We start from the raw sequence: 26,474 nt of genomic DNA on the forward strand, positions 1-26,474 counted from the left end.
TCAGTGCATTGGAGATGTCACTTTCATGCTATAATAAGATCCGTGCACCTGACTACATGTAACTGGTAATTTCAATTAATGGCCTTCAGATGTAGACCAGATTCGTCATCAGTCTGATCGAAACGTGTACCCATGCAGCAAATCAATTCAGATGATCATTGCTAATTTGGGGCACCAGACTTGTTGCCAGATTCAGGCTAAGTTTTCACTGGATGCAGTCTTTCCTAAGAGTGTTTTCACCGTCAACATACCAGACAGAATCGATGGGCAGATTGGGGGGGGGGTGGTTTACGACAGACAGTAAGAGCATGGTGAAATGAATCCCTATTTTACACTTCTGACATTACATACATACACAAAGCAAAGGCACATGTCAATGTTGCCTGTAGCTGATTGGTAAGTAAAACTTTACTCCCATTACCTTCCCATCAACAACCTGTAGATTTGAATTACGAGTCAATTCTATGGTTTTCCAAAAAATAATGGACTTGACGTTGGTGCATGTACTACAGCTAACAGCATGCCAAAATAAACAAATAAAGGACACTTTTTTTTAAACAAAGCGAAGTTTGGTTTAATATATATATTCCATCTGCAGAGTGCGTGCACAAACCAAACCAACCTGTCTGATTTCATAGAATTGCTATAAAAAAAATAGCCAAGTTACTGCTCGAAAATGGTGAGGGACTTGTGACAAGCATCAAGCATTACAATATTTGGTCTGGTAACCAAGTTAAATGTCACAGAGCTGCTAGGCAGACAATCTTGCTGAGCAAGTTTACATGCTAAGCAAGAATAGGCAGAGAACCAGCCACAAGCAAATACATACTAAAAGGCATTTTGGACGGTAAACAATTTTGGTTAAGCGAATGTTTAATTCTAGCACTTGGCAGGTTTGTGAAACTGATTTCTACACTGTTTTTATGCACTGAGGTGGAATCTTTCATCTCTTGCCAGCAGAGAGTTGTTGTAACAACACAGCCATATCAAAATTGTTGGCTTCCATGGATAGTCCTCCTGGCCCTTCATTTCCTACCCTCCTGTTTTCTTTTTTTTTAGTGTAATATGCAGGACAGATTACAGGGAAGCCCCATTCACATCCAATCAGTTTCATTATAACAGTTCACCACAGCTGTGTACTTAGCCACAAGAACAAATCTGTCAAAACAATGTACACTCCCTTCTCTTTTTACAATTCATCTATTTTCATCCATAGTTTAATAATCCACAGTAAAGGTTGACCAATTTCATATAACCGCCAAGTGCACTCGCGAACAGAGGGGGGGAAAAAGACAGCTCAATGTCAGGTGTATTGCTTGTGATGGGTTTCATGCTGTTTTTGCTTAGTAATTATTTTCTGGCTAAGCAGATACATGACATAATGTCCCCGGTATTTCCATGTCCAAGGCAACAAGTACAATTTTCTTTACTTTGATCGATCTCTCGGGATAACCAGAGAAAATTCTTCAATGGAGTTCACTTTTCTTTCAAATTTAAATAAGACAAGACAAGACAAAATACTTAATTTTCTTTCACACACGTTCTTTTTATTATTGTTTTTAAACCTGAGTTTTCCTACTTTAAAAACAAAGATATCTGTCCCGTAACAAAGGTATTCAGTAATAAATTCACAGTGAATCCAGTGAAGCAATTTGTCTGATTCCTTCAAGAATTGATCCAATAATTTCAGAGTGTAAAGAACATTCCTACAATTTCAAACACCATAAACACTATCTTCAATTACTCAGAAAAAGTGGATACATGTACATATGCACACCACATACTGATGAAATGCACATAGGTTTAAGATTCTTCAATGTCACCGTAGGCAAAAGTTTCTCAAAAATAACCAACGAATGCCAAACTTCCATTCACCATTTTTCTTTTACATTAGTATTTCAAGTCGTTCCAATGCATACAAGCTTTATTGCCTAACTGAAAACACGGAAGAAATCATGACATACCCCTAAAAAGACAACTAAATGATTGATTTCTTTGATTCAACTTTATCTCAAGAATGATGAAAATTTCTTGAGCTGAAGCACATGGTCTTGCATCACGCCTCTATGGCAACATTTCTTTCTGGCAACAGGTATTTCTGTTTCTGCTACAAGCAACTGACTTAGCTGTTTCAAAGATCTCTACCTCCTAAACACCGGGGACAGACCCAGGACAAACACGGAACAGAAAGTTGCAAAATTATTTTGTGCAACTTCCTTGGAATATACACTTTTGAGAGACAATGGCAATACAGCCATCTCATCACAATCATTTCCCATTTCTCTTTACATCTGCCTCTCTGAAAGGAACCATGGTGGTTAACAACATAACAAGTCACAAGCAATAGGCTATTGTTAATAGAGAGAAATAATTGCCAGACGATTTATCTGCAGAGGTCTCCTTTCGATCAAACCCTTAGTCAAACAATGTTCTCAATGCCTCAGATTTCCGAAAATCAAGAATCATTGTAATCCAGACAAGAACAACTCCCCAAAGAATTCTGAAAAAAAAAAAAATTCCATAAAATCCTTGTCAATTCCCTGCAGTCACAACTCCAGGTTCCACAGGCATAGCAAACTCCATACCATGAATTCTCTCCCCATTTCCCAAAAATCAAGAATCATTGTATCCAGACAAGAATAACTCCCCCAAAGAATTCTTAAAAAAAAAATCCATAAAATCCTTGTCCATTCCCTGCAGTCATAACTCCAGGTTCCACAGGCATAGCAAACTCCGTAAAATGAGTTCTCTTCCCATTTTCATGCAATATTTATAAGCTCCTACTGAACTTTTACTTTTCCTCAGGATACTTTCCTTGAAATAAACTGACTGTTGGATAAATCTAACCAATTCTTTTCCTCTTCTGTCTTATTGCAAAATGCAACTTTCTCTTTCATGCATTTTTTTTCAAATCCACTTCAAGCAACTTTTGCCCCGTTTTCCAACTTCCTAGTTTATGAAAACAATTTTGGAAATTTCCTCATTCAAAACCGTCGAAACAAACTCTTTCATATATTTCAACAACTGCAACAGTTGGGCATTCTTTTACACGTGAAGTTTCATTCTTAAAGAAAAACTAATATCTGTCATTTCAAATATCATGCTTTTTCTTGCTTTGCAACATCTACAATGAATATTTACGAATCAGCTTGACTTTGTATGATTTTAAAGATCTCAAAGCTTCAGATCTGTTATTTCCGATTAAGAATTTCCACTGTTCACAATCAACATTTAAGAAAGGACTGGCCACTATTCAGGTGATACATTCACACACTTTTTGATTTTTTTTTTTTGAAGACTGTTTAGAAATTGACCGCTTTCTTTTTCAAGCCTGAAATTAATTGAAAATCCCGTAACTTTTCCAGAATTATTCAAGGCCAAAAGACACCATGAACAAAGCCATCCATTTCCAACCAAAGATTGACCTGTCAAATTCTGACAAAAACCTAGGCAATTTTCAAGTGAATTGTGTGAGCAGTTTTGGCATGCCTTTGTGATCAATTTACAAACATGTTTTTGTGATTTAAAAAATGTCAAAGTTGACATGACATTGATTTCTGAGTTCGCTTCACTCAGACTCTATGCTCAGACACTTGCAATGTTAACAGCACAGCTTCGTACCTAATACAAGTGTTTCACACCAAGAGACAGAAAGCACTATTAGAGTCAAAGACATGAGAATCACAGGCTTTGGCCAACTTTGACAATTGGCTGATATGAGGTCACATGCCCAGCAACCAGCTATGAGGATAAAAGGTCAAAAGATCAATCTTCAGGTAATTGCATTCTGTGATCAATGTGCCATTTCTGAAGCAGGTTATTTCCATTTGCAATTTTGGAAAATATATTTATCTCCAGGATTATCCAGAGGTTACCATGATCAGTATTTTAAGCAAATTCTTGCCTAAAAGCAAATGGTTAATGGATTAAAAGTACCCAAAGAGGCTGTTACTTGGGAAGCAACAAACTATGAGCAACTCCACGAGGACGCGTACAAAAATATCAAAAGGAAACAAAGAGCAATAAAAGAGGAACTTTACTTACAAAGAAAATAAAAATTCCCCGCCCACAAACTTTCAATGCTAATAGAAGTTCTTCAGAAGAATTTTATAAAATTGGAATGATCTGTAATTTTATGAACAGTTTGCAGACTTGATGAACTGAGTTCTTCCCTTCTGCAACAGACAAAACTGCCTGTGTCCTATACATTCAATCACTACAAACAGTGGATTATCGAATGGACCTGACTACTGTAAACATTATAAAGCTTGAGCACAAGTCTGGTGCCACAGCTCCTTCACAGTACAACATTTATCTTGCAGTTGGCTTTACTGTGTAAGTTTTCTGAAAAACAAGCAACTTTTCAATATAAACACCAATATTCAACTAACTGTGGGACAATATCACCTATGCATTCCTCGAACCAATCTTGTCTTTGTTTCAAAGCACTTGCCAGATTGGAACTCTCACATACATGTAATAAGTTGAAATTCCAGGAGAAACAGCATGTAAATGTAGCAAAAACCGTTCAACTGAAAGCAGTAAATTTAGTTTTATTGTACTATTGCTGGAGAAACAAAAAAGCAGGTGTTTTCCACAGGTTCACATAAATTTATGACTAATGCTTATTACTCTCAATAGCAACAGTGATTTTTCCCTGGGAAAAAATCACTTCAGTGCATTTAATGCACACACTGTTGAAGCAGATACTGCGTTTAGAAATAAAACACTCTATAAGTTCCAGTTGTAAGCACAGGTTACAAACTGAACATAGTTACCATTATGAATCAGACTTCATAGAAATGTGAACAAATTATTTCTCCCGCTAACAATGGCCTTTCAACTACAATACCCAATACCTGCAGCAAGCCATTACTTCTGGTAAAGATTCTCAATTATGATTACCAGGGAAAATAGAGAACACATAAGCTGTGGCTTTTCACCGGTTACCAGCTAATTTACCTCAACCAAACTTTCTGCCAAAAAAATGCAACTTTCCCTTGCAGCGAACAAAATTTGCTTTTTACCTGTTGCCAAATAAACTATTTCATAGTTTTGAAACAAAGGCAAAGAAAAAAGTATTAGTAAAAAGAATTTTAGCCATGCTTCAATTTTTTTTCGGATGATTCACACACATTTATTCTGGGGATGAATTCCTGAGAGAGTCTGATCCTAGATTTCCTTCTGCATGTCTGTTGACCTCTAACCTTCTAACCTTTCACAACCCTCGTCGGCTGGCTGCCCCTCCAACTGCTAGCTGGGCTCAAATGTTCTGGTGGCAGCTAGCATTGCACGGATTTTGGCCCGAAACGTCTGCGACACGGAGACACAAGGGAAATGGGGAGAGACAGAAAGAGATGATTGTTGGAAGACTGCCGAATCAAGCTCCATTTAATGAAATGGGCCAACCTTTCTCAATGGATGCAATGCACTGCCAAACAAACATCAAAGGCAAGTGACACCTGCATTTTACTGATCAATGCAAAACCTTAAGTTAAGTTCAGGGGTGAGACTGGAAGAAAGTGAAATATCCATGGCAATCACCAGAGGTTTAATGTGCCCCACACGGCAGCATACGGCCCATGGTATGCATTTGTGTTTGCCCAAAGGCAACCCTTAAAATACATATTTCTTGTGTGCTACGTCAACTGTTATATGTAAAAGCGTCTTAATTGTAAACTCAGGATTTTCCAGATATTAAAACAGATTGTTGGGAAAATCATAAAGTCAGGAAAATCTTGAGGGGAAATTCCTGACAAATCTACCTCAGAAGTTACATTAATCTTGGGTGTTTGTTTTTTTTCCCAAAAATTACATTGACCAACAGCCAATATACAGCAGTAACATTTCTCATTTCTTCTGGTACATTCTGGTAAGCAGCATTAGCTTTCATTTTGGCATTTGAAAACACTGAAAAGATAGGATAGCACAGTGGACAGCTAAGTGATGGTGTGCCCCCATACATAGCCAGCTGCACTTACATCTTGAAAGCTCATATCTGCTGTCATTGGTGCTGTCGCTGAAGATCTGTTTTCCTCTGACATCTCTTTTGGAGGGTCCCTTGACAAATTTGAAATACTGCTACAAGGAAGACACGTGAAACAAAGGAATAAATATTCACAACTGTGAATGCTCGAATTCATATTGAAATCAAGTTCAAGGTGTTTATAGTTATACAGCTAACTACCTCAATAGATCTCATGTGCCAAAGTATCCTTTAAACAGACTATGAAAATGCATGTCAACCACTTGCTGCCGGGTGGATTTTTCCTGAGCAAGACAACATACCGGGTCCTTTTCAAGATTTTCCGTCTTCAAAATTCTTCAAAAATTCATCATTTCATTGAATGGCAGTTTATACCTACATGAAGGACTCTTTGAGCACTACTCTAAAGCTGACAGGTGACCTTCATTGACTCCTGAATATTTGGAAAAAGAGCCCAGCTTGTGCGGTGTTACGTAAGATTCTTTTGTTCCCGAAACCAGCACAGTGCACTGCTGACTTCTTTTCAATAGGGGCTAGATTAGCGTGCAGTGGTGCTGCGTGGCTCATCACTGCGGTTGTGGAGAGCTTTTGTCCCCGGTGGTAATCCACTCGCTCTAAATGCCTCAAACAGCGGTATACTGTGTTAAAAAAAAAAGCTGGATTATCTCCACTATTGAGAGCGAAAAAAATGTCGGTAATGCCCAGCAGCTCAGTCTTTTGTGCTGAGCACAGTCTTTTGTTATAAGGCCCAACTCTTTTGTCCCAGTTCCGGGCTCCCCGGCTCTGCATATAAAGCCTATGTACTCAAAAACGGGTCGCCCGGCAGGAAGTGGTTAAACATAATTTGACAGTGGCCAAACAAGTTAAAAAGTTCGCCTCTTGTTGAAGTTCTGACTATAACAATCCTGTCTTTAAAGCCCATATGATGACAATCTTTTGATTTTAATCTCTTTCTACTGCCAAAAAAGAGACCGCACTTTATCCCATAACTAGTTTTACTTTCTTGAATAAAGTGTCCATCAAACAGTCTGATCCAATAAAGATTATATTCAGGCATGCAACTTGGACTTTGAGAAAAAAAGAGGAAATTCTAATCCTTACAAGATTTTGTACGGTGTTTTTCAATTTTCAATGGCATGAGTGTGAAGTGAAAACTATGAAACAGCTGATCTCTGAAAAAGTTGTATGCCTGTATATTTCGAAATTGCTAGTGTAGAAATACACAATTTACTATCTTTTTTCATTGAAATGTGTCTTTTTCACCATGAGAAGAGTTTTAACAAAGTATAGCATATGGTTTAACAGTCTTCAACACAATTCTGGTGAAACCTCACAACAAATTGCCCATTACCCATCATCTCGCAGAGGGTTTTGCACTTGTGGCAGACGGAGGGGGGCGGGTGGGATACCAGGAGGGGGAGGGGCAGCATCCAGGATCAAAGGCGTGACGGACATGTGCGTTACATCTCGTCCGTTTTCTGGGGACAGTGACCTAGGAAAAAAGATTACAAATCAAGCCAAACGGTCACTCTCAACAAATGATAATGTTGATACATTTCTACAGAGAGATGGAACTGGATAAAAACCCTGGGTGGGATTGGACGATGAAAAAAAAACGTGACGAAACATCCACCAGAGGCCTTGTGACCAAAGATTATACAGGGTAACTTCACTGTGAATACGCGTGTGTGAATGCGCTATGTAAAGGAAACAGGCGCAGGCGCCAAGACACCGCAACAGGCACGCACACCCGGACCCCTGACATTAACGTTGACACTCGAATGGCGCCCATGGTGATAACACCTTTTTGGCCATGTTCTCTATCTTGCGCCTCTAGACGATCTTTGCCTGTGGTGACGACAGCAGTGAATCACAAAACAAGTGCAGTGAAATTCGCTGAAGCTGTAATGCATTCAGCTTTGGTAAATTCACACCAAGAAAACTTGATCTGGCATAACGAGATTTGGCAAGTATGATCCAGCCTTAACAAGACAGGAGATTTCTCAAAAATGGCCATATATACGGTGGCCTTAAGTTTGGTTTTTGTCAGAGCGTTTGAACATGGCATAACTTGACTGATCGAAAACTTAAATTATGCTTTGGGCGGTCAAAACGCAAGAAATTCAGAAAATTATGAGAAATTACACAACTGTAAAATGTACTACCCAATGGAAACTGAATTTGTTGTCATAGGAAAAAATGAGGATCACGGATACTAACACCTACCGTGACTTGGTTGGAAGACTGGTGACTCCAAGATTACTGGATCGCCGTGGTGCTAAGTCTGTCCGAAGAGGTTGGACAGGAGAGTTTGACCTTGACCGAGATCTCCTTCTTCGCTTTGGTGATCTGAACAAGCATTTAAGAGGAAAGTTTTTGAATCAAGAGGGTGTGGCTTGAAAGACCAGTTCGCAATCCAAAGCAGAGTACTCCCCAAACATAGATAAAAAACTGATAGAAGAAATGGAATGGAACCTAGAACCAATAATGATGGAAACCAATACTAAAAGTTACATTAGGACAAGACCTAAAACCTTAAACTGGTTCCTAGATCAAAATACAAGGGAAAAAACAACACAGTCCTTCAAACTACCACTTAGAATTAAATGGGGGTATACATGAGTAACAATAAATGGTAAAACAAGAAACTTTCTGTTTAATAGACTTGACGAGAATAAAAAAGGATCTGTAAGATAACAGGTCCTATATAATGAACATTTGCAATTGAGAACCTAAACTGATGCTCCTAGTAGGCTAGAAGCTGAGTTAAGTTTCCTAAATAAGTGTTAAATGCTAGGTTAAGAGACTACAAACTGAGAACACATCCCATTACAACTAGGAACAAAAAAAAAGGAGATGTTGAACTCAGAACGGAACCAAGAACCCCACCACTCCAGCTTGGTGCACATCTCACCGCTTTCTGGTAGTCTGGTAAGACTTTGGTGGGATTGCGGGTCGCAACCTGCCCCCTGGTGAGGTGGACCTGGATCGCAGCTTGCCGTTGCCTTCCCGGGCGAGTCGGTAGGCATCCTGGTAGGACCTGGGTGGGGTCTTGTGCTTCTTGTCCGGGGAGGGGCTACGGCGGCTGCCCCCGTGTCGGTGCTTGTGCTTCTTGTGCTTCTTCCGTTCCCCTTTCGAGTCGGTCTTTCGTTGCTTCTCGGCTGGACTGACCGTTTCCATTGGAATGTTGTTTGGTTCTGCAGTAGGTGCTTTGACAAACATTTTCAGAAAAACAAGTCAATGTAAGTCCTCTTTGGAGGAAAAGATGATGCCTTTCTGTCACCAGTTAAACGTGGGGTCTTGAAAAGAGCAACCAAGTCCGCAGTAAACTTTTCAGTATACCTACACTGAACACAAACTGCACTACATTCATCAAGACTGTCATCCCATACCAGACATATCATTGTTTGTAGGTCATATCAATGGAAACCTCTGTTTGTAAACCTTTATAAAAAGAAGTACAAGGGTCCATGTGACAAAACCGACTTCATAATTCAAGACCTTTCTGGTATGAGGACTGGCAACAGCTCTGGGCAAGTTCGTCAAGTTAGTTAGTCAAGCACTGGTTAATTTTACCTGGTACCCACAGCAAATTCTGTAGCACACGTTACCTGTGAAAATTAACAAGTGGTCAACAAATGGACTTTGGTTCAAACTTGCTTTTTACAGTTTGCAAAAGTTTTCTTTCTGGTTGGTCTATGCTAAGACAATCATCCTTCTTGCTGGTTTTATTTGCATTGTAAACACTGATTTAGCACAAAACCTGTAAGAAATCAATCTGACCCCACTCTGGGTCAGAAAACTATCATGACGCCAGAGCTACTCTCTATAATTCTTGTAATTGTGGTTTATGTACAGTACTTTTGATTGGAATTTGACTAAAAACTTTCCTAAGTGTCCCACTCTCACCTGTTTCCATGCTGTCTAGTTCTGCAGCCGCACCAGCCTGGGGGCGGTCCTTGATCATGCTCAGAAAAACTGCTGCTTTCTTCCGTCGCTCCATCTGCTGGATGCGTTCTTTGGAGGCAGATGCCAATTTTTCCCGTGCCGCCGAGGCTAGCCGATCTTCGAGCCGCATCTTGGCTTCAATTCAAATTAACAATTCCAACACACACAACAAAATAACCTTCCTATCTTTAGCTTTGAATACAACTTTCTGAAGTCACCGAGGCTTTGACTTGTGTTTATATATAACAATACTGTCAAGAAATCCAAAGCAACTCACTTGAATAAATCTGTATCTGGCCAACTAAAAAAACACAAGAAGAATATTTATATAACGGGTTTTTACCCAACGTATAAATAAACACTGTATGCTCAGTGCTTGTCTGAGAGCTTGCAAAAAAAGTCACAAGCTTACTCGGGTGGGACTCGAACCCACGACCTCCTGCTTACTAATGTAGACGTCTTAACCACTTGACCACCGAGCTTGCCAGGGTCAGCTGGCTGGTCTGAGTCAGGTGAAGCAGCGGGTACCGCGAATTATATATATACGTTGGGTAAGGGCAAAACCCATTATATAAATCAACATCTCCCCAACGCAAAAAAAAATACATCTTGAAACGACAAGAAGAATACTTCAAGATGCCAAAAGGGAGTTCTGATTTCTTCAATGATAGGGATGCAGATGAGGAATCAATAGTGGCTTGGATGGTCTTGTGTTCTTACGATCCTGACTTTTTTACCGTACATTTTACTTTTCGTGAGAGCACCAAAGCAACTGTTAATTCACCATTCCCCAGTCACCTGATCCAATATATGCCTTTACAGTATTCTGGGGTCGACATCCATTTTACTTAGGGATATCAACTTTTTAATATCATAATGAAGAGTACCATAAAATACAGTTCCAAATATTTATTGATCTGTGAAGTAGTCAATGTTTTCACAAAGGGCAAGCAATTTAGGTTTGAGGAAAAGAAATAGTAATTTAACAACTGTGTATCCTTTTCTCCGAAGAATTTCTCCAACTCTTAAATGAAACTAATGAAGCCAAGGAGAACTGAATCTTTAACTAAATATATGTACATGATTAAAAGTGTCAAGACTTGTTCACCTTGTTTCATTTGCCATTCCTCCTCACTCATTCGTCCTCTGTCATGTGGCCCCTTCGATCGTACCCCGTCCCGCTCCGTGGATGGATCCGAATGCTCAGAGTATCCAAGAGAGGGCGGTTCTCTGTAAGCTGGTTCCCGATAGGCACTCTCCTGATACGGCCCCTCATGTGGGGGCAAGTTAGTTCTGTCGGGGAACTGCTGGCCCCGGAAGGCAGGGTTAAAAGGCGGCTGGCCAGGGAAATCGCTCCACAACCTCTGGACCTCGGGGTCGTCCCCTCTGACCTCCCTTCGAAGGTCGCGATCTTCGGGTCCAGCTCTGATCGGCCGACCCAGCTGCGGGGGCATGGCAGTCCTAACGAAGTCGACGAGGCTTTCCGGAGGAGGGAGCCTGGGCGGTGGCTTCTCCTCTTCCTCTTCAGAGTCGCTGCTCTCGATGGGCAGGGCACTTTTCCTCTCCAGAGGGCGCTCTTCTTTGGACATCTTCGGTTTGATGGAAAAACTCACTGCAACTAAAGTAGAATTGAGAACACTCATATGACTAAATTCCTTCCCAAAACAATGTTTACAGCAAAGTTCTTCAGCACCTACATGTAGATACTCCAAAATTATGCCAACCAACAACTGTGAAAATAAGTTGTCAGGACTGAAAACGTGGAAATCATTTGAATAGCTAAAACTTGGTAAATGCCAATGCAAAACCATCCTGAATGAGTGTTAAAATTTACCCTCTGTTAATGGAGACACAATCTCTAAAACCTCTGCTATATAAGACTCGGAGTTTTCCAGTTTTTGAGACAGACTAAAAGTGCTCCCCTCCTGAACTTTCACCAACCTTTCTTCATCTTCTCCTCCTTGCTCTCCCCAGCCTCCTCCTCCGTCTTGCCCCCCATCTCCTTGACAAAAATGTTCTTCTTCTGCACATAGTAGGCGTTGTACTTGTGCCAGGGTAGGAGGAAGTCAAAGCGGGGGTCCGACTTGCTCCGCACGCTAGCCTCAAAGTCCATACCGTTCTTGGCCACAAACTTTGCCAGCTTGTCAATGATGGGTTGAATGTCTGGCGGTGGCGGAATGACCCCTGGAACTTCAGCCTCACTGCAAAACAAGAGAGATTTTTGTGCCAAATATTGAACGCTGACTCTAAAAAACAACTTTTTTTCATATCCAATGTCTAGTACTTTCCAAGTTTTTCATGTAATTTGTGGCATTCTTTTTAAGAGCAAGTCCACAATTTTGTGCACACCATGTCTCGGAATAAACCCGTCTGCATCATTTAAAAATAATAGTGATTTCCGACCCCTACCTAATGTCAGCCGAAGGTATCGAGCCCATCGGCCCGGCAGCAGTCGGGGGCACTGACGGCGATTCTTGGAGAGGTAGTACATGTACGCTAGGATCCAGACCCAGGGTAGGGTGACCAAGCCCGGGGTGGATGCTTGGAGGGGGATTAGGTAGGACGTAGGCAGGGTCAACCCCTGAGAAGTGGGGTGGTGGCACTGTTGGTAGTGATAAGGCTGCCCCTGCATCTTTAAGATAAAAAGGGAGATTCTATTACTAAAAGCAACCAGAGAAACATGGTTCTTTCATGTTATTAAATATTTTTTTTTAAAAATGTGTAAAATGTTGCTTAATGTTGCTTTATTCTCTATCAAGGCGAGTTGCAAATGTACTTTTTTCTGGTCAAGTGACAATAAGGGACAACATAGCTATTTATTTAACCACCGAAAACCTAGGGTTCCCGGTAGTAAGAAGAGTTGCCGATGTGTAACCAATTGAAAAGGCTGATTCTATTTATTTGAAAGAGGTCACCCAGCCTGGCTGATAGGGACATTAAGGTAGAGTCTATTACCCAATCAGATTAACATCAAAGTAGGAGCTTGGCAAACAATACTTCCTGCAGCTTCCACTAGTATACCAGGCAAGATATGGGACGGAGGGGTACCCCCCCCTTACCTGTCCAATCCCTATACACACTGTAGACTATTGTTACCTAGCACATCCCCCTAGAGGTCTGTAAAGAATTCCTGAGATTCCGATCAAACAATGACCAACACAAAGGTGGGGGGGGTTCTCTCCATCTTATATCTTGCTTCAAATGTCCACTAGACATCAGGGCTGAGGCATTATCCATTTACCATAGGGAATAATGAGATTATGTTGCATATAACTGATCTCCATTGTTTAACCCTAATACCTCCACTACCCAGTAAAGCCATTCATTTGTACAGCTCCCTGTTGGGACAAAAGGCCAAGATGTTCACTGGCTTCTAGATAATGAGCACCAGTAGGTCAGCATACTGACTGTATCAGTACTGATGTTTACATGTGCATTTTCTTGGGGAGTTAGTGGGGACCCCACAGTCCACTGAGTGCCATAGGAAAGCACAGATGTATACAAAGTGTGGTGTCATCAGTACATAGGTCTAACTATGAAAACGGGAATGATTCACTAGGAACCAATTTTCTTAGCAACGGAGGCTCCTTTGGTAGTAACTGCACATCACCAGTTCATGTATGACTATCAAACGCGGGTGTTGCAATCGCATTGCTACCAAGAAAATGAGCACTCCCCAGCGCAAATCCATCCTTGGAAAAATGAGTTCTTCCAACCAACATGGCTTTTTTCAACCAATGAGGAAATGCTCCTGCTCAGGGCAGACTGGATAGACAACTGCTCCTCAATATTCAGGCATTTTGGAGCCAATGCGGGGCAAATACCCAGAGCAGAATGACAGTTGTGTGTTATAGCCTCGATGCTCCATGATGGGGGATATCATACCGCAAACCATCTAACCGGCTCCCTGTATATTCCAAGGCATGTTCCACTTACCGGAGGGAGGGGGCGGAGGTGGAGGTTGGAACATTGGGTAGACCCCCGACTGGTCATAGTATCCCGAGGGAGTCACAAATGAAGGGTCAACAGCGGGCGGCAGGATGTTGGAGTCGTGGTACCCCATGACAGGGGGCGGCTTACTGAAATCCATCGGGGGATGATGGTAGGAGGAAGCCAGTGGGACAGAGGTAGATGTCTGGATGGTTGTTGTCTGGAATGGGAAACAACAGACCGAAAACGATCAAGTTGAGTTATTGAGGAGCTGAACTGAATGTTATGCAAATCTGTACCCTTATCGCTTGCTCAGTGGCAGAGGTACAAAACAATGCCAGTATGACAGGCACTTGATAGCCACATCTGCTGTAAAGCCCAGACTCAAACAAGTTGTGAATTTGTACCCATTCAACTGAAAATTTTGAAATACCATGCATTTTAAAAAATTGTTTTTCTTATCATTACCACATAGCAGTGTATGCTACACAGTACACTGAACAAACAACACTCTAAACTGACCTCTCTCATACTTTTCTCAATGAAATCCGCACCTTTTGAAATAGCACTGTCTGAAAACATTGCTCACACATGAAAATATACAAATACATACGCTGATATGTATTTCAAGAAACATTTAAGCAGTATCATTTTAATCCTTTCAGAGCAACTCCAAGGTGTCCAAGGGCTCGATAAATTGCGTCCTACATGTACATGTACGTCACTACCATAGGCAAGCGTACATGTACATGTAACCCAAACACGACATCATTATGCTTTGTTGTTCATTCAAGATTCCTGTCTTATCCAGACTGTGATACCTACCCCTGCCTGCATAGGTGTGGGCTTTGGCCTCGACCTGCCCAGGAGGCTGGGGTGTAAGTAACCACTGTTATCATTATCATCATCGTCGTCATCGTCGTCATCTCCACCACTGCTGCTATGGTTACTGTGCTTCCTTACCCTGTTGTTCCCACCTGTACGTAGACAAAAAAACTTGACATTTGTCTCAACTTGGCAGTAAAATTTAACTTAAAAAAGGAAAGATATTTCCTGAATTTTTTTTTCCGGTAAAAAAGAAGCACGTGTAAAATTTCAAACTGAAGGCAACAGTTGCACTGGCGTCACCAGTAAAAAATTCGAATACATGTAGTTTAAATTTGATACCATTGCTGACCTGACATTTCATGACTGAGTCAGTCCATGCATGCTTGTCACACCTGATGGCGCGTTTTATGTGCATTTTTCATGCTTTATGCACGAATGTCAAGTGACGACTATACACTGCCCCAAAAAGCTTTAGCGTTCAATGATCGTCAGCGTCTGGCGTTCACCATCACGCAACTGATTAATAACCTGCCTTTACCCTGTTTCTTGTGGTTATCCTCCTCCTGATCTTCAGGAAGTCCCTTGTACCTGCCACTCTTGATGAGCTTGAGCAGGTGTTTGTAGTAAGGGTTGAGGTAGTGGTCAAAGTGGAGGAAGTCAAACTGGGGATTGTTGGCCTGCTTAGTCTTGAGGATGATCTCCATCTGGGCCCCCTGACGCAGGATGAATCGGGCTGTCTTTTCCATGAACTTATGGGTCTTTTTGGTCCCCGGCTGTGGGAAGAAAAGATGGGAGGAAAATATTTGGACATAGAAATTCGAAATCAAGAATATGTACGTGTAAAAAAGAGGGCAGTGGGTAGTGGCCACAACTCTTCTTAAAAGTGTTGACTATATTAAATGGCACGTGAGAGTTCTGTTTTTCATTTACAAATGAAATGTCAATTCTCATTCTTAAGAACATTATGGCCAAAAAAAGTATTGATGAGTGGCCAAAACAGCTCACCATAATATAAGGCCACATTCAGAAAGTAATTTGGCTCAACATAACACAGGCAACTAAGGAAGCCAGGCAGCTGGCTAGCAGCTGCAAGTTTCTGATAGAAGTGTGCCCTGCTGTCAGCCACAGCTAAGTATAATTGGTTACAGCCTAGGAAGATTCTGAAGATACCAGCTTGCTGCTTTGGCATATGGTGTCCTTCTTGAACACAGGCAAGTGTGACTTCTAAGAGCGGGGTCCTACAAGCCAGTTCAGTATATCAATGGAGTGTGCCAAAAATGAAACATGCCCATCTTCATTCGGGAACAGCAATATGTGTGCACATGGCCTGTTACATGGTTGTACAAAGTCCTACAAGCATGCTTTGTTCTTAAATGACCTTGGTTTTATCTTAAATACATGTACCATGCTTGCTCACTTCACAGAGCATCTTGAAACACAAATGTGGTAAGTACAGAAAAATATGCTTAGCAAAACTGGCTTGACAGCTAAAATGTCATAGACTGTGTTCCACTAACGATTTGTTCTCAGCTGATTTTCACTAACTACACATACATACATGTGCATGCAAACCCTCTAACCAATTTCCTTGCTGAGCACCTCTATGAACTTGGGCCCGAGTCACGAACAAGGTCTAAAACCAATATTCAGGACAACAGTTTTCTCATATGGGCTCATTCAAGGCCTCAGTCAATGTATTTGCATGTACAGTACAAGGCACAGAAATTTACCTGTGAAGCTGAAATGGGAGAGGGGTCTTCATGAAAACATCCTTTAATCATTATTGGATGTAATTTGTTACCACTTGTCTAACTGCTTTGCAACATGCATTTAGACATATTTTTTCATTACTGCAAGGAACATTCAGTGGCTTGAAAATGGGCCCAGAAAGCATGAATATATTCCATAACAACTTGAAACCTCATTTGGGAGAAACCTCTTCCAGCAGTTTGTTATCGGACAGGGCTGAGCATTTCTACGAGCTGGCAACGAGTAACAACTCAGAGTAAATGAATACAAGTTTGACCTTTCAAAAGTCATCCCATTATTGGTCTTCCACTGATAGCATCCAAGTGCGCGCACTGTGCCCCACTTCAAAAACTCTTGGTCACGGAAATTGTTTTGATATCAACCTAGTTCCCACTCTCATATACATGAGTAAGTTTCAGGCAGAATAACAAGAGCTAATGCCTATACCTTTTCCTTTTTTCACCAACATGTTCATATGCTCAAAGTACTGGTAAAGACTTCAGTTTCAAGAATTTTGGTCATCAGCCGATATCTAACATAAATGATATAGCTAGTAAGTGGTATTCATTCTTTGGAAGCAAAATTTTGAACTTGGCCATCCTATGTCAAACGTTCAGGCTATCTTTTTAACACATGCACAACTTTGGCTTTAATCCTCAGCAAATCAGTCAGAAAATATTGCACCTACATGTAGCAAAGAAGCAAGTAGGCCTAGTACACTGACGGGGTGCCCGAAAAATTGCATTTAGCTGAAACTTTGGCAATTGTTTAAAGTGCCCAATTGGAACCAAATGCTTTCAAGCAACAGCTGCTTCATGAATAAATCATAAAAGCATTAGAGTTTTGTAGAGGTGGGTGTTGTCTCTTTTCCTATTACCATTTCCACTCCCATGGGAATGTTCATCTCAGCTGGAGCAATGAAAGGTTCTTCAGGCTCCGGTGATTTACACTTGGGTGGAGTCTTGGGAAACTGCTCCTCTGGATTGGGTGACAGAAGCAAGAGTTTACGTTCATTTGTATAGAGGAGGAGGTTACACTTCTGAACAAGTACCGGTAAGGACAAAGTAAATGCAATTTCCAATAAAGATTTAACAAGAAATAATTTTAAAAATCTCTGTCAACTGTCAAATTTACCGGTGTACAATTTTTTGACGTATTATACAAATACCAGATGGCTTGTACTTTGCCAATATTTTCCTGAAAATACACTCATACGTATCTGGTACCAGGTTTGATGCTAAAATTAGATAAAAGTATTTGGTCAACCTATTAACAAACTTTATTCAGTGATTTTGGGGTTAGCGAGACTGATAAACCAAACATATTTGACATTTGGCCACCTTATATTTCACATAACATTCAACTTGTTCTACTTCCTGATACAGGTACATGTACATGTACATTTGTAAATGTAGCTGTAATTCTTGAATAAGCATTCATTTTAAACAAACATTTTTTATGTCGACTTGTACTGCGGTGTTGATCATTTTTATGGAAATGGCGCATGATAAATTTTCAATTATTATTATTATAAACATGTACATCAGCAATCATGATTCAAGTTTGAATTTGAAAAATACATGTACACGTGTGTGTGCTCCAAATAAGAACCTTGATTCCTGTTTGCTCCAAACCCAACCAGTGAGAAATGAGTGGTGTACCTTGCACTTCCAGTAGATTTTGTGGTTAGATAGCATGGAGTGCCTACCAAATATTGCCCCCCCCAAAGGACCTCCCTAATACAGGCCCATGAGAACTTGATGGACAAACAACACAAACAAACCTCTTTGACCTTTACAACATTGGAGTTTTGGTTGCACTACCATCTAACCTTACACAACAGTGTTGTATTTGAGCCCAATGCAAGTCCCTGTAAGTCCATCACAAGTCCATCACAAGTCATTCAGTCTTGAGCCAATTTACAAGGAACCATATTCAGATGAGCTGTGACATAAGCATTCTTTTGTCATTGTTCACCCTGTTACTTATGACTGGCCTTGTGAAGGGACTTTTGAAAGGACTTGTGCTGGACCGGAATACAACAGTGTTGCAAAATAAATAAAATTTAAACTTTATGTCAGAGACACAATGAAAAAAGAAAATTCCTGGACAACTTCTACTTCTTTTTAAAGGGAAAGGGCAGAGGAGCTATTGAACAGATACATGTAGGACTAGGAGCAGAAGGTGAATTTCTACATCAAGCTGGTACACAAAAATATTGTATAACAGTTAAAGAAAGAACTCATGATGGATTAGACATGCATAAGGTACATATGCGTAAGTACAGTAATGCTCAATATTCACACGTGCCAATGATATAATATTGTTTATTCTGTGGAAAAGCAAAGAAGTTTGTTCAACACTTATTGCTTCAGAGAACACCATTTGGAGAGATAATAGCAGATGATATGCTGGCTGATGTACCTGTATTTAATATGACCTCCCGAGTCTTCAGTATTGTGAAAGTGTCAGCATTGTCCTAGTGGGTTTCCACGGACAAGTACTTTTACACAAGCAATGAATGGACCCCCAAGCATAACAAAACCAATCTTGTTTCTGGCAATGAGCAGTATTTCTTATGGACAAACGTTTTTTCAAGTTGAAGGCCATGGTTATGACTTACTGTTCACTGCACATTTGATGAACAGTTAGGAGCACCATCACTGACCTCTCTATCAACACGCCAGACACACTTTAAAGAGTTTCAATACCTTCAGGTGCCCCTTCCAACCTTCTCCCCAACCCCCACCCCTGGGTCAGAAGTCAAGAGCCATGCATGAACCCTGTGTGAATCTGCCCCCATTTGGCCTGGCTCTGATCTTTGACCGCAAGCCCCTTTCCTTTCTGGCCTGTGATGGCAACCAGAGCAAGTACATGTATATGATAAACAGTGCACAAGAAGGGATGCAGGATATTTCTTGACTGATTGTCGAATGAAACTTCCTGTCCTGTTCCTAAGATGGAGGGGCTTATTCAAAGCAACAATAAAATATAAACTTGTTTTTGCATTACATCACCAACTGCCACAGAAACAAGCATCACAAGAATCATTTTTAAAACTTGATTGAAAATTTTGAAAACCTAGCACTGCAAGAGTAATCTCGAAATGAAAATATCGACAGCTGAAGCAGAGAAACAGACAAAAAGAAAATGGATTGTGCATTTTTGTGAGGGCTGCAAACTTGACCAATAATTGTGAACAAAATTATGGACAGTGTGCCTTAGTAGGGGCAACCATTGTGGAGTAAAAAATAAATTGATTCAATTTCAAAAGGTTGAAAAAAGCAGCTAGATGGGGACAGGCTTAGACAAGACTTAGAGGTTGACGTCATTCGACATTATTTTTGTGCCACAATATCGCTGAATATATTTTTAGATTTTATTTTTAGTTTGTGGTTTGCGAATGACAGAATGCAATTCAGGAAAACAACCGTTCATGACTGCATGCTCCTGCTTAGGCCTACTAAGTCACTTCTCTTACATATACTTGTATGTAGCAGTCCCTTTTTTTCAAGCACATCATTAAAAAAATTCTGCCTCTGGACATCCCCAAAGTTTGATTGCAATAGCCCCCCCCCAAAAAAAACTAAACACTGCAATGGCACCACCACTGCCTGGTGTTAATCTTCTTAATATCTTTTTGACAAGCAGTCCCATAAATACGTCTGCATCATGACCACATACCCCTTTAATTACAAAAGGGAAAACAAAATAAAACCTGGGTCATGATTGGGTAATTTAGCAGTGACGTAAAACTACATGTAGCTTTTAAGGTCCTGTATTAAACTCAAAAGTTACTTGTAATGTACATGAAGCAACTCATGAATGTGACCCAACATATTTTGTAAGGTAGAGTCACGCATATTCTGGTGACATGCTACAAGTGCGACATTTAAGAAGATTGGGGGCCTTAGGAGCATTTACCATCTTCTGTTGGTCTCATGGGATCATACTCGTCCTTGCCTTCATCATAGGAAAACGCCACCTCGTTGTAGGAGCTGTCCGACGAAGCGATTGCCATGTTGAACCTCTTTATCTCTTCCTCTGCAAGGAGAGAGAGGGAAAAAACAAACAAACAGTGGAGAGAGGAGACCACGCATTAATAATAAACTCACTCAGATCCGAGACAAAGTGAGAGACAAAGTGAGAGACGAAGGGGCTTGTAGCTCGAAAATGGCCATGGCAGCATCAATGATGATGCAAAAAGATTGATAGTGTGAAGGCGATTGGGTGATGGGGTAGGGGACAGGTTTCTAGAGCCAGCACGACCAGAATTCTGCCTGAATTAGTTACTAACTGTGACCTACCGGTACGTGCACATGTACTGCTACAGAATGAGAATCAAACCACAGGACATAATGTTGCATCCTTGAAACAACAAAAACTCCCTTCAGCCAAATTCTAACAGACAGTAAGATTTTTAGAAAGCTAAAGCAGCTTGACAAATAGAGAAAATTCCATGAAACTGCCAAACACAGCAATTTATCATCAGGTTCTTGGCTGATAAATTTGTTAGGCACTATTTCTGCTTAGTGTCTCTGTGAAGCCAGGCAAGTAATGCCTTTTTTAATTGAAAAGTTGTACATCTATATAACAAAATTAAAATCTGAGCACAGAAGACAGACGTCCATGGAACAGGAAGAGAATAAATGTTTAATTCCAAATAACCCATCCTAGATTTATTTTTGGAGCTACAGGAGAGTTTATCTTGAACAATACTAACATCTTTTTTGGAAAATCTCAGCTTGACATCCCAACGTTCCTTCTCTTACTTTGTCTAATATTCAAGAGTCAGTTTCAAACATTTATATGTAAAGACACACTTACATTTGGCTTCACATTTCAGTTCAACTTGGTCTTGTTTCACTTATTTTCTGCCCCTGCCCACCCTTTGAAACAAAGGAGTGCACTAGGAGTCAGCTTCGGGGCTGTTTTTGTTTCAAAAACAAGAAAAACGAGTTCCTCAAATCCAACATCAGAGGATAGCTAAAAGTTCTACGATCAAGAAAACATAAAAATTTAATTTTGTTTGTCTGTGGATGTTTGTCTGTCTGTGCCGTATTGTACTTTCGATTTGCTTCCAGACACCACGAACTGAAAGTAAACAAATCATGCCCAAAGCTATTATTGTTAAAATTTAATTTCACCCACCGTATCTTCCAACAAGAAACTAATACAGCATTTTGTCCAGGTAATGCTTCTCTTTAATTTTTAATCGACGTAATCTGGAGGTCATTTGGAGGTCATTCATCAAGTGAGTTTGACTTTTGGGCTGTAAATTATTCACTCTATCCGTACAGTATGCTTCACCCTACTTACAGAAAAATTAACAGAGAAAAAGGCTCTTGCAAGTGTTGGGCCGTGATGTCTTCCAGGAAAAAGTCTTATGTACATGTATGTCCTGTGTATAATTTTTTCAGGTCAAATTAAGTTTAAGTTTGCATGTGCACGTATATGGACATCCAACACCGTGCTATTTTGCTGAATTTAAAGAAAGCTACCGTGACATGTACATGTACAGTATAATGTTGATGTGTCTGGTCAGAGGATGACTCAATGCCACTCTCTGGTGCCAAGTAGTCCATGTATACATTTATATATGCATCGGTGCATGCTGGCACAGTGATGTCATTCAGGATTCCAGTAATTTGAAATTACAGGCAAAGTTTAAGATAAATGCAGTTTTGCAATCACTGAAACATACATGTACACGTAACTTTTAAATGCTGTGGTACATGAGGGAAAAACATGCAATTTTTCCTCCCTCACTAGGATTGTACTCAATGTTTGTCCCAGTAAATATTTGTAATTTGAATGACAGCTGGTACCCTGTCACTACCGTACTCCTTTCACAAGATGATTTTTACAATTAAGACATTACTGTGCAACCAAAGATTATTGGGGAAACATTTTTTTTGTGGGGGGAGTAGAATTGGAATTTGATGTAACATTTTATGGTCTTTATAAGAGTTGAGGCTCTGTTTTGAGCTTTTTACAAGCTTTTCTTAGAAAGAAAATGAAAACCCCATAACAGCCTTTCTCTCATGCCCCTCTTAGGCCTTTCCCCTCCAGATTGGCTCCAATGAGGCCAGGGAATGAGAAAGTTCAGAAGGAGAATAAAATTCCATTGACTTGCTGCGTAGTTCTGCGAGAACATTGACCCATTTCGCTCATATAGCACTGAGCAGTATCAATTCTCCACAGCATACCAGCATCAGTATTGCACCTGTTTGTAAGATGAGACAAGCACTTCTCAGGGTCTGAAAAGTCTGAAACTGTGGCCAGAGAAACCTAACATATACATCCTGTTCAGACCTGAAATTAGTCCATCACTTTATATGAAAAAGCTTGAACGAAATCAAGCTTTTCCTGGAAAAAAAAATTAAAAATGACATCCCTGAATTATAACAAATAACTCAATTGACTGAAAGAAAAGCATATGAGGCCTAACTCACATGGTTGTTTGTTAATCTCAACCTTTGTGAAGGCGGTATGCAAAATGTACTGTGTACAGATCTTGAGTCAGACAATGTGTTGTTAATGATCGGTTATGCATAAATTTAGGCCCCCCCCCAAAAAAAGAGACTCCGGTTTCTTGTCACAGGCTTGGTCCAAAAGTGGTGCGGTGACACGTTTTTTTTTTTGCCTTGGAAGTGATGCACATGTATGCACATATACTTTAGAGCGCATGGCATTGTAAGTATGAGAAGTGTGAATTAACAACTTTGAATTAATAAAAAGACCAGAACGTAAGACGAGAAGCGATGATTTCAGTTATCTCACTCAAACAAGAGGCTTCAATTCTTGGCAAGATTGAGCTTGTTAAAATACAGTATCACAACCATGGAAAAATTAAATGTGAAAAAAATGTTCAGCTCGTGTTTGTGTAAAGATACCCCGGTACATGAATGACGTCATCTGGTAAGAGTGCCGCACTGAAATGTATGGAGGCCCCGGGGATTCCTTTATCGTACATATTACTCCACCCCACCCATTGACAACACATTAAAATTACGCGATAGCAGAATTCCTGCCGATCAAGTAAGTTTGGTGGCTTTTGGAAATCATTTTATGCAAAATAAAAAAAAATTCTTTATTTTGCCCATGCAGGTCTACGGCGGCGACATGCGCGGTGACCAGAAACAGGAGACTTTTGGGGGGGCCTCAGGTCTACATATGGATTACATATCCACATCCACACTGTTCCAGGATATCATTCGCACTGCATGAACATATTGAATGGAACTGCCAGAGGATTTCGAAGGGCTTAGGCAGAGGTCATCCCTTCGAGGTGCACATGCAAGAAAAAAAAAAGAGGATTTTGGAGGACTTACGACTCCATCAAATTTTTAAATGAAGCTAGTGGGAGGACTGTGGAACACTGAGGTCATCCTGCACATATGGTACCAGGTACCTCTGAAATTAAATTGGACCCTGGATACACACTTCTCAAGGCAACCAACGGGACTATTAATGTCAAAGACATCCACCCACACTAAGTAAATGTCCAACAGATTCAAAAAAGCAAAAACCATCATAAAATGACAAATCCATGAAGAGTTCCACAGCTCTGTTTTCATCTTGAATGCACATGTACCAGTACGTGTATATGTACATGTACTGTACTGGTAATTTGTGCATACCTAGCATTTGTAAAGTGTGGTACTCTGAATGCGTTTTAAAGCTGGGATTTTTTCATGCTGTTTTTCAATTTGACAAATCTGAACGACCTATTTCCAGGTTGAAAAACTCTGACTCCAAGGAACCTTTTTTACGTGTACATGATCAGCCTTACATGTTTTCATCAATGGATTCTTAATCTTTGTGAGATTCCAAATTTCAGATCTTGGGCGAAGTACATGCATTCTCAGGTACAACGTACATGTATGATATATGTAACCAAGGGAAATGGTCTCAGAAATACAGTATGAGGTTAGAAAACTTTTTCTCAAAATATTTATTTTGGTGAAAAATTCGTTCAATATTCAAAACTTTTTCTGGAATGAAATGAAATGTATTGTACATTTGGATGAAATATCCAAAAATTTCCACTTTGCAATTAAAAACTGAATCATATTACCTTGGTTTAAATGAACAAACCCTACCAGTGAGTAGTAAGCAAAAACTAAATTACAATTTGTGTACAGTGTATAAGAGAGTCATTAACTAGCTTTCGCAGTTCATTTCTCACTGATTACCATGCAATACACCACATCTAAATTTGCAGCTGGCTGATTCCATAGTCTGTTGACATGAACTCAAATATTCAAATTTGCTTCTTACATTCTCAACTACTAAGCGATTAACCCCTCTGCAATCTAAGGTCCGCACTCCCCAGTTCCCGGTTCCCCATCAACAATCCCAGACAGACAGGAAATGTCAAGCGGCCGGGTGACCGGTGAGCCAACTGGAGGAAGCTATCAACACAACAACAGCAGAAGCAGTAGAAGCAGCTCCTTGCACAGGAACTGGTGCCAAAAACCTTTTGGTGAACCTGCCAGTGAACTATTACGTTAATGCCCTACTACTGTAACGTAGCCTGGGAAGGCAAGGGCTTGAACACATACATGTACAGTGTACTGTACAATAGTTCTCGAATCTCGTAGTACAGTGTACATGTACAAGTGACCTTAACAATGTCAGACTTCAAGATTAACATCGACTACTACCAAGAGTATTTTTTTTCTCACAATGGTCCTGAATCCTCCAAATTTCTCCACTGCGCAGAAAACCAATGACTCATAACATCAAGCATATGGTCGATCAGAAGTGACTGGGCCCGACCCAATTCAATCCCATCAAACAAAAATTAAAAAAACAACAAAACATCCAGTTATTTGGGAAGAATGCCAACCATACAAATGCAAACATACCGGTATTTGCTAACTGGCAAAACCTTTTTCTTTCTCCCGAATGGTTTTTCCAAGGTCTTTATAATTTGCTAGAGTAGATTACATGAAATGTACATACAGTATGGTACACTGTACTGTACAATGCACTTACAGATACACTGTACATGCACATATCTGTACTTGTTCAAAAGCTCTGGTTATCTGTAAAAAAATCATCTGTTGGAACCAAATATTGGAGACGAATGCTCTAATGCCTGGAAGGTCTTTTATAAGTTTTAATTTTTACAATATTATAGGGAAAACACAATCATTTCTAGGCCGACTTATCCAGTGGAAATTTCCAACCCAACACGACCTACATGTACATGTACTGGTACATTACGTGATTACAGCGTTAAAAATTGGTGTGCACTTGCCTGGGCAATGACACAATTTGTATATACCTGAGTTCCCCTGAACAGTTTCCAACTTCATGAATATTTCCCGACAAAACAGTAAAACCTTAAACAACCTGTTACAGGTTCAGAACATAACAAAGGAGCAAACCGAAAAAGGAAGGGGGAAAAAAATGCAACAATTTAAATGAGGTCAGAGGAGGCTGTTGATACACAATGAGCTACTAGTAATATGCACATGTGCTGGTACATTTTCCAATACTTAATCACCATTGAGGAAACATACTGTACATGTACATGTGCAGGGAGCAATACATGCAAGGTGTTGAAGCAACTTCCCTGTTTGTGTGTGTAGGATACATGTACGTCAGTGCTGCCAAAAGGGCAACAGTACTTTCTGTACAGAGTTTGCATTGAAGGCACCAAGGCCTTCATGTTGAAAGAAGTTGCATACATTGTACATGTACATGCAGCTTGGCAAAGACAATCCTGGGGGGTAGACAGGGTAAAAATCTTTGAACACAAATGACTCCCGGAGATCCAGTTGGATTAGTAAGCTCTATGAAAAGTGCTGTGAGCTGTGGGAATGGGACAAAAAAAAATAATAATAATGATGTCTGTGTCAAAGAACAGATACATGTACTGTACTCCTGCATCAATCCATACCCTCTCCAACTGTCTCCACGGAACAATGGTACTACCAGTTGTCAGCAGTTGGTACAAATTAAACAAAAAAAATCCATGTGTCGGGCGCCCCAGTGTGGCCTTAAAAACCATTGTTCACAA

At 40.3% G+C, this 26,474-nt stretch overlaps 1 protein-coding gene across 1 annotated transcript in view; it reads right to left on the reverse strand.

Annotated features, from left to right (window-relative positions):
• Positions 1-547: 547 nt before the first annotated feature.
• Positions 548-26,474, reverse strand: part of sfswap (splicing factor SWAP) — a 53,756-nt gene continuing 27,829 nt past the window's right edge. The window contains exons 3-17 of the mRNA XM_087141218.1: positions 20,366-20,485; positions 17,319-17,419; positions 15,231-15,465; positions 14,690-14,841; positions 13,871-14,084; positions 12,344-12,566; positions 11,876-12,135; positions 11,043-11,552; positions 9,896-10,069; positions 8,901-9,195; positions 8,213-8,335; positions 7,338-7,478; positions 6,600-6,624; positions 5,982-6,179; positions 548-5,313 (exon numbers count right to left, since the gene is read on the reverse strand). Of these exons, the coding sequence (XP_086997344.1) occupies positions 5,254-5,313; positions 5,982-6,179; positions 6,600-6,624; positions 7,338-7,478; positions 8,213-8,335; positions 8,901-9,195; positions 9,896-10,069; positions 11,043-11,552; positions 11,876-12,135; positions 12,344-12,566; positions 13,871-14,084; positions 14,690-14,841; positions 15,231-15,465; positions 17,319-17,419; positions 20,366-20,485 (2,831 nt within the window). The 3' untranslated portion in view covers positions 548-5,253. The remainder of the gene's footprint in view (positions 5,314-5,981; positions 6,180-6,599; positions 6,625-7,337; positions 7,479-8,212; positions 8,336-8,900; positions 9,196-9,895; positions 10,070-11,042; positions 11,553-11,875; positions 12,136-12,343; positions 12,567-13,870; positions 14,085-14,689; positions 14,842-15,230; positions 15,466-17,318; positions 17,420-20,365; positions 20,486-26,474) is intronic.

Source organism: Acanthaster planci, linkage group LG09 (assembly GCF_054643075.1).
Source record: "Acanthaster planci isolate LZ-2023a linkage group LG09, COTS_SCS, whole genome shotgun sequence".
Classification (NCBI taxonomy): Eukaryota; Metazoa; Echinodermata; class Asteroidea; order Valvatida; family Acanthasteridae; genus Acanthaster; species Acanthaster planci.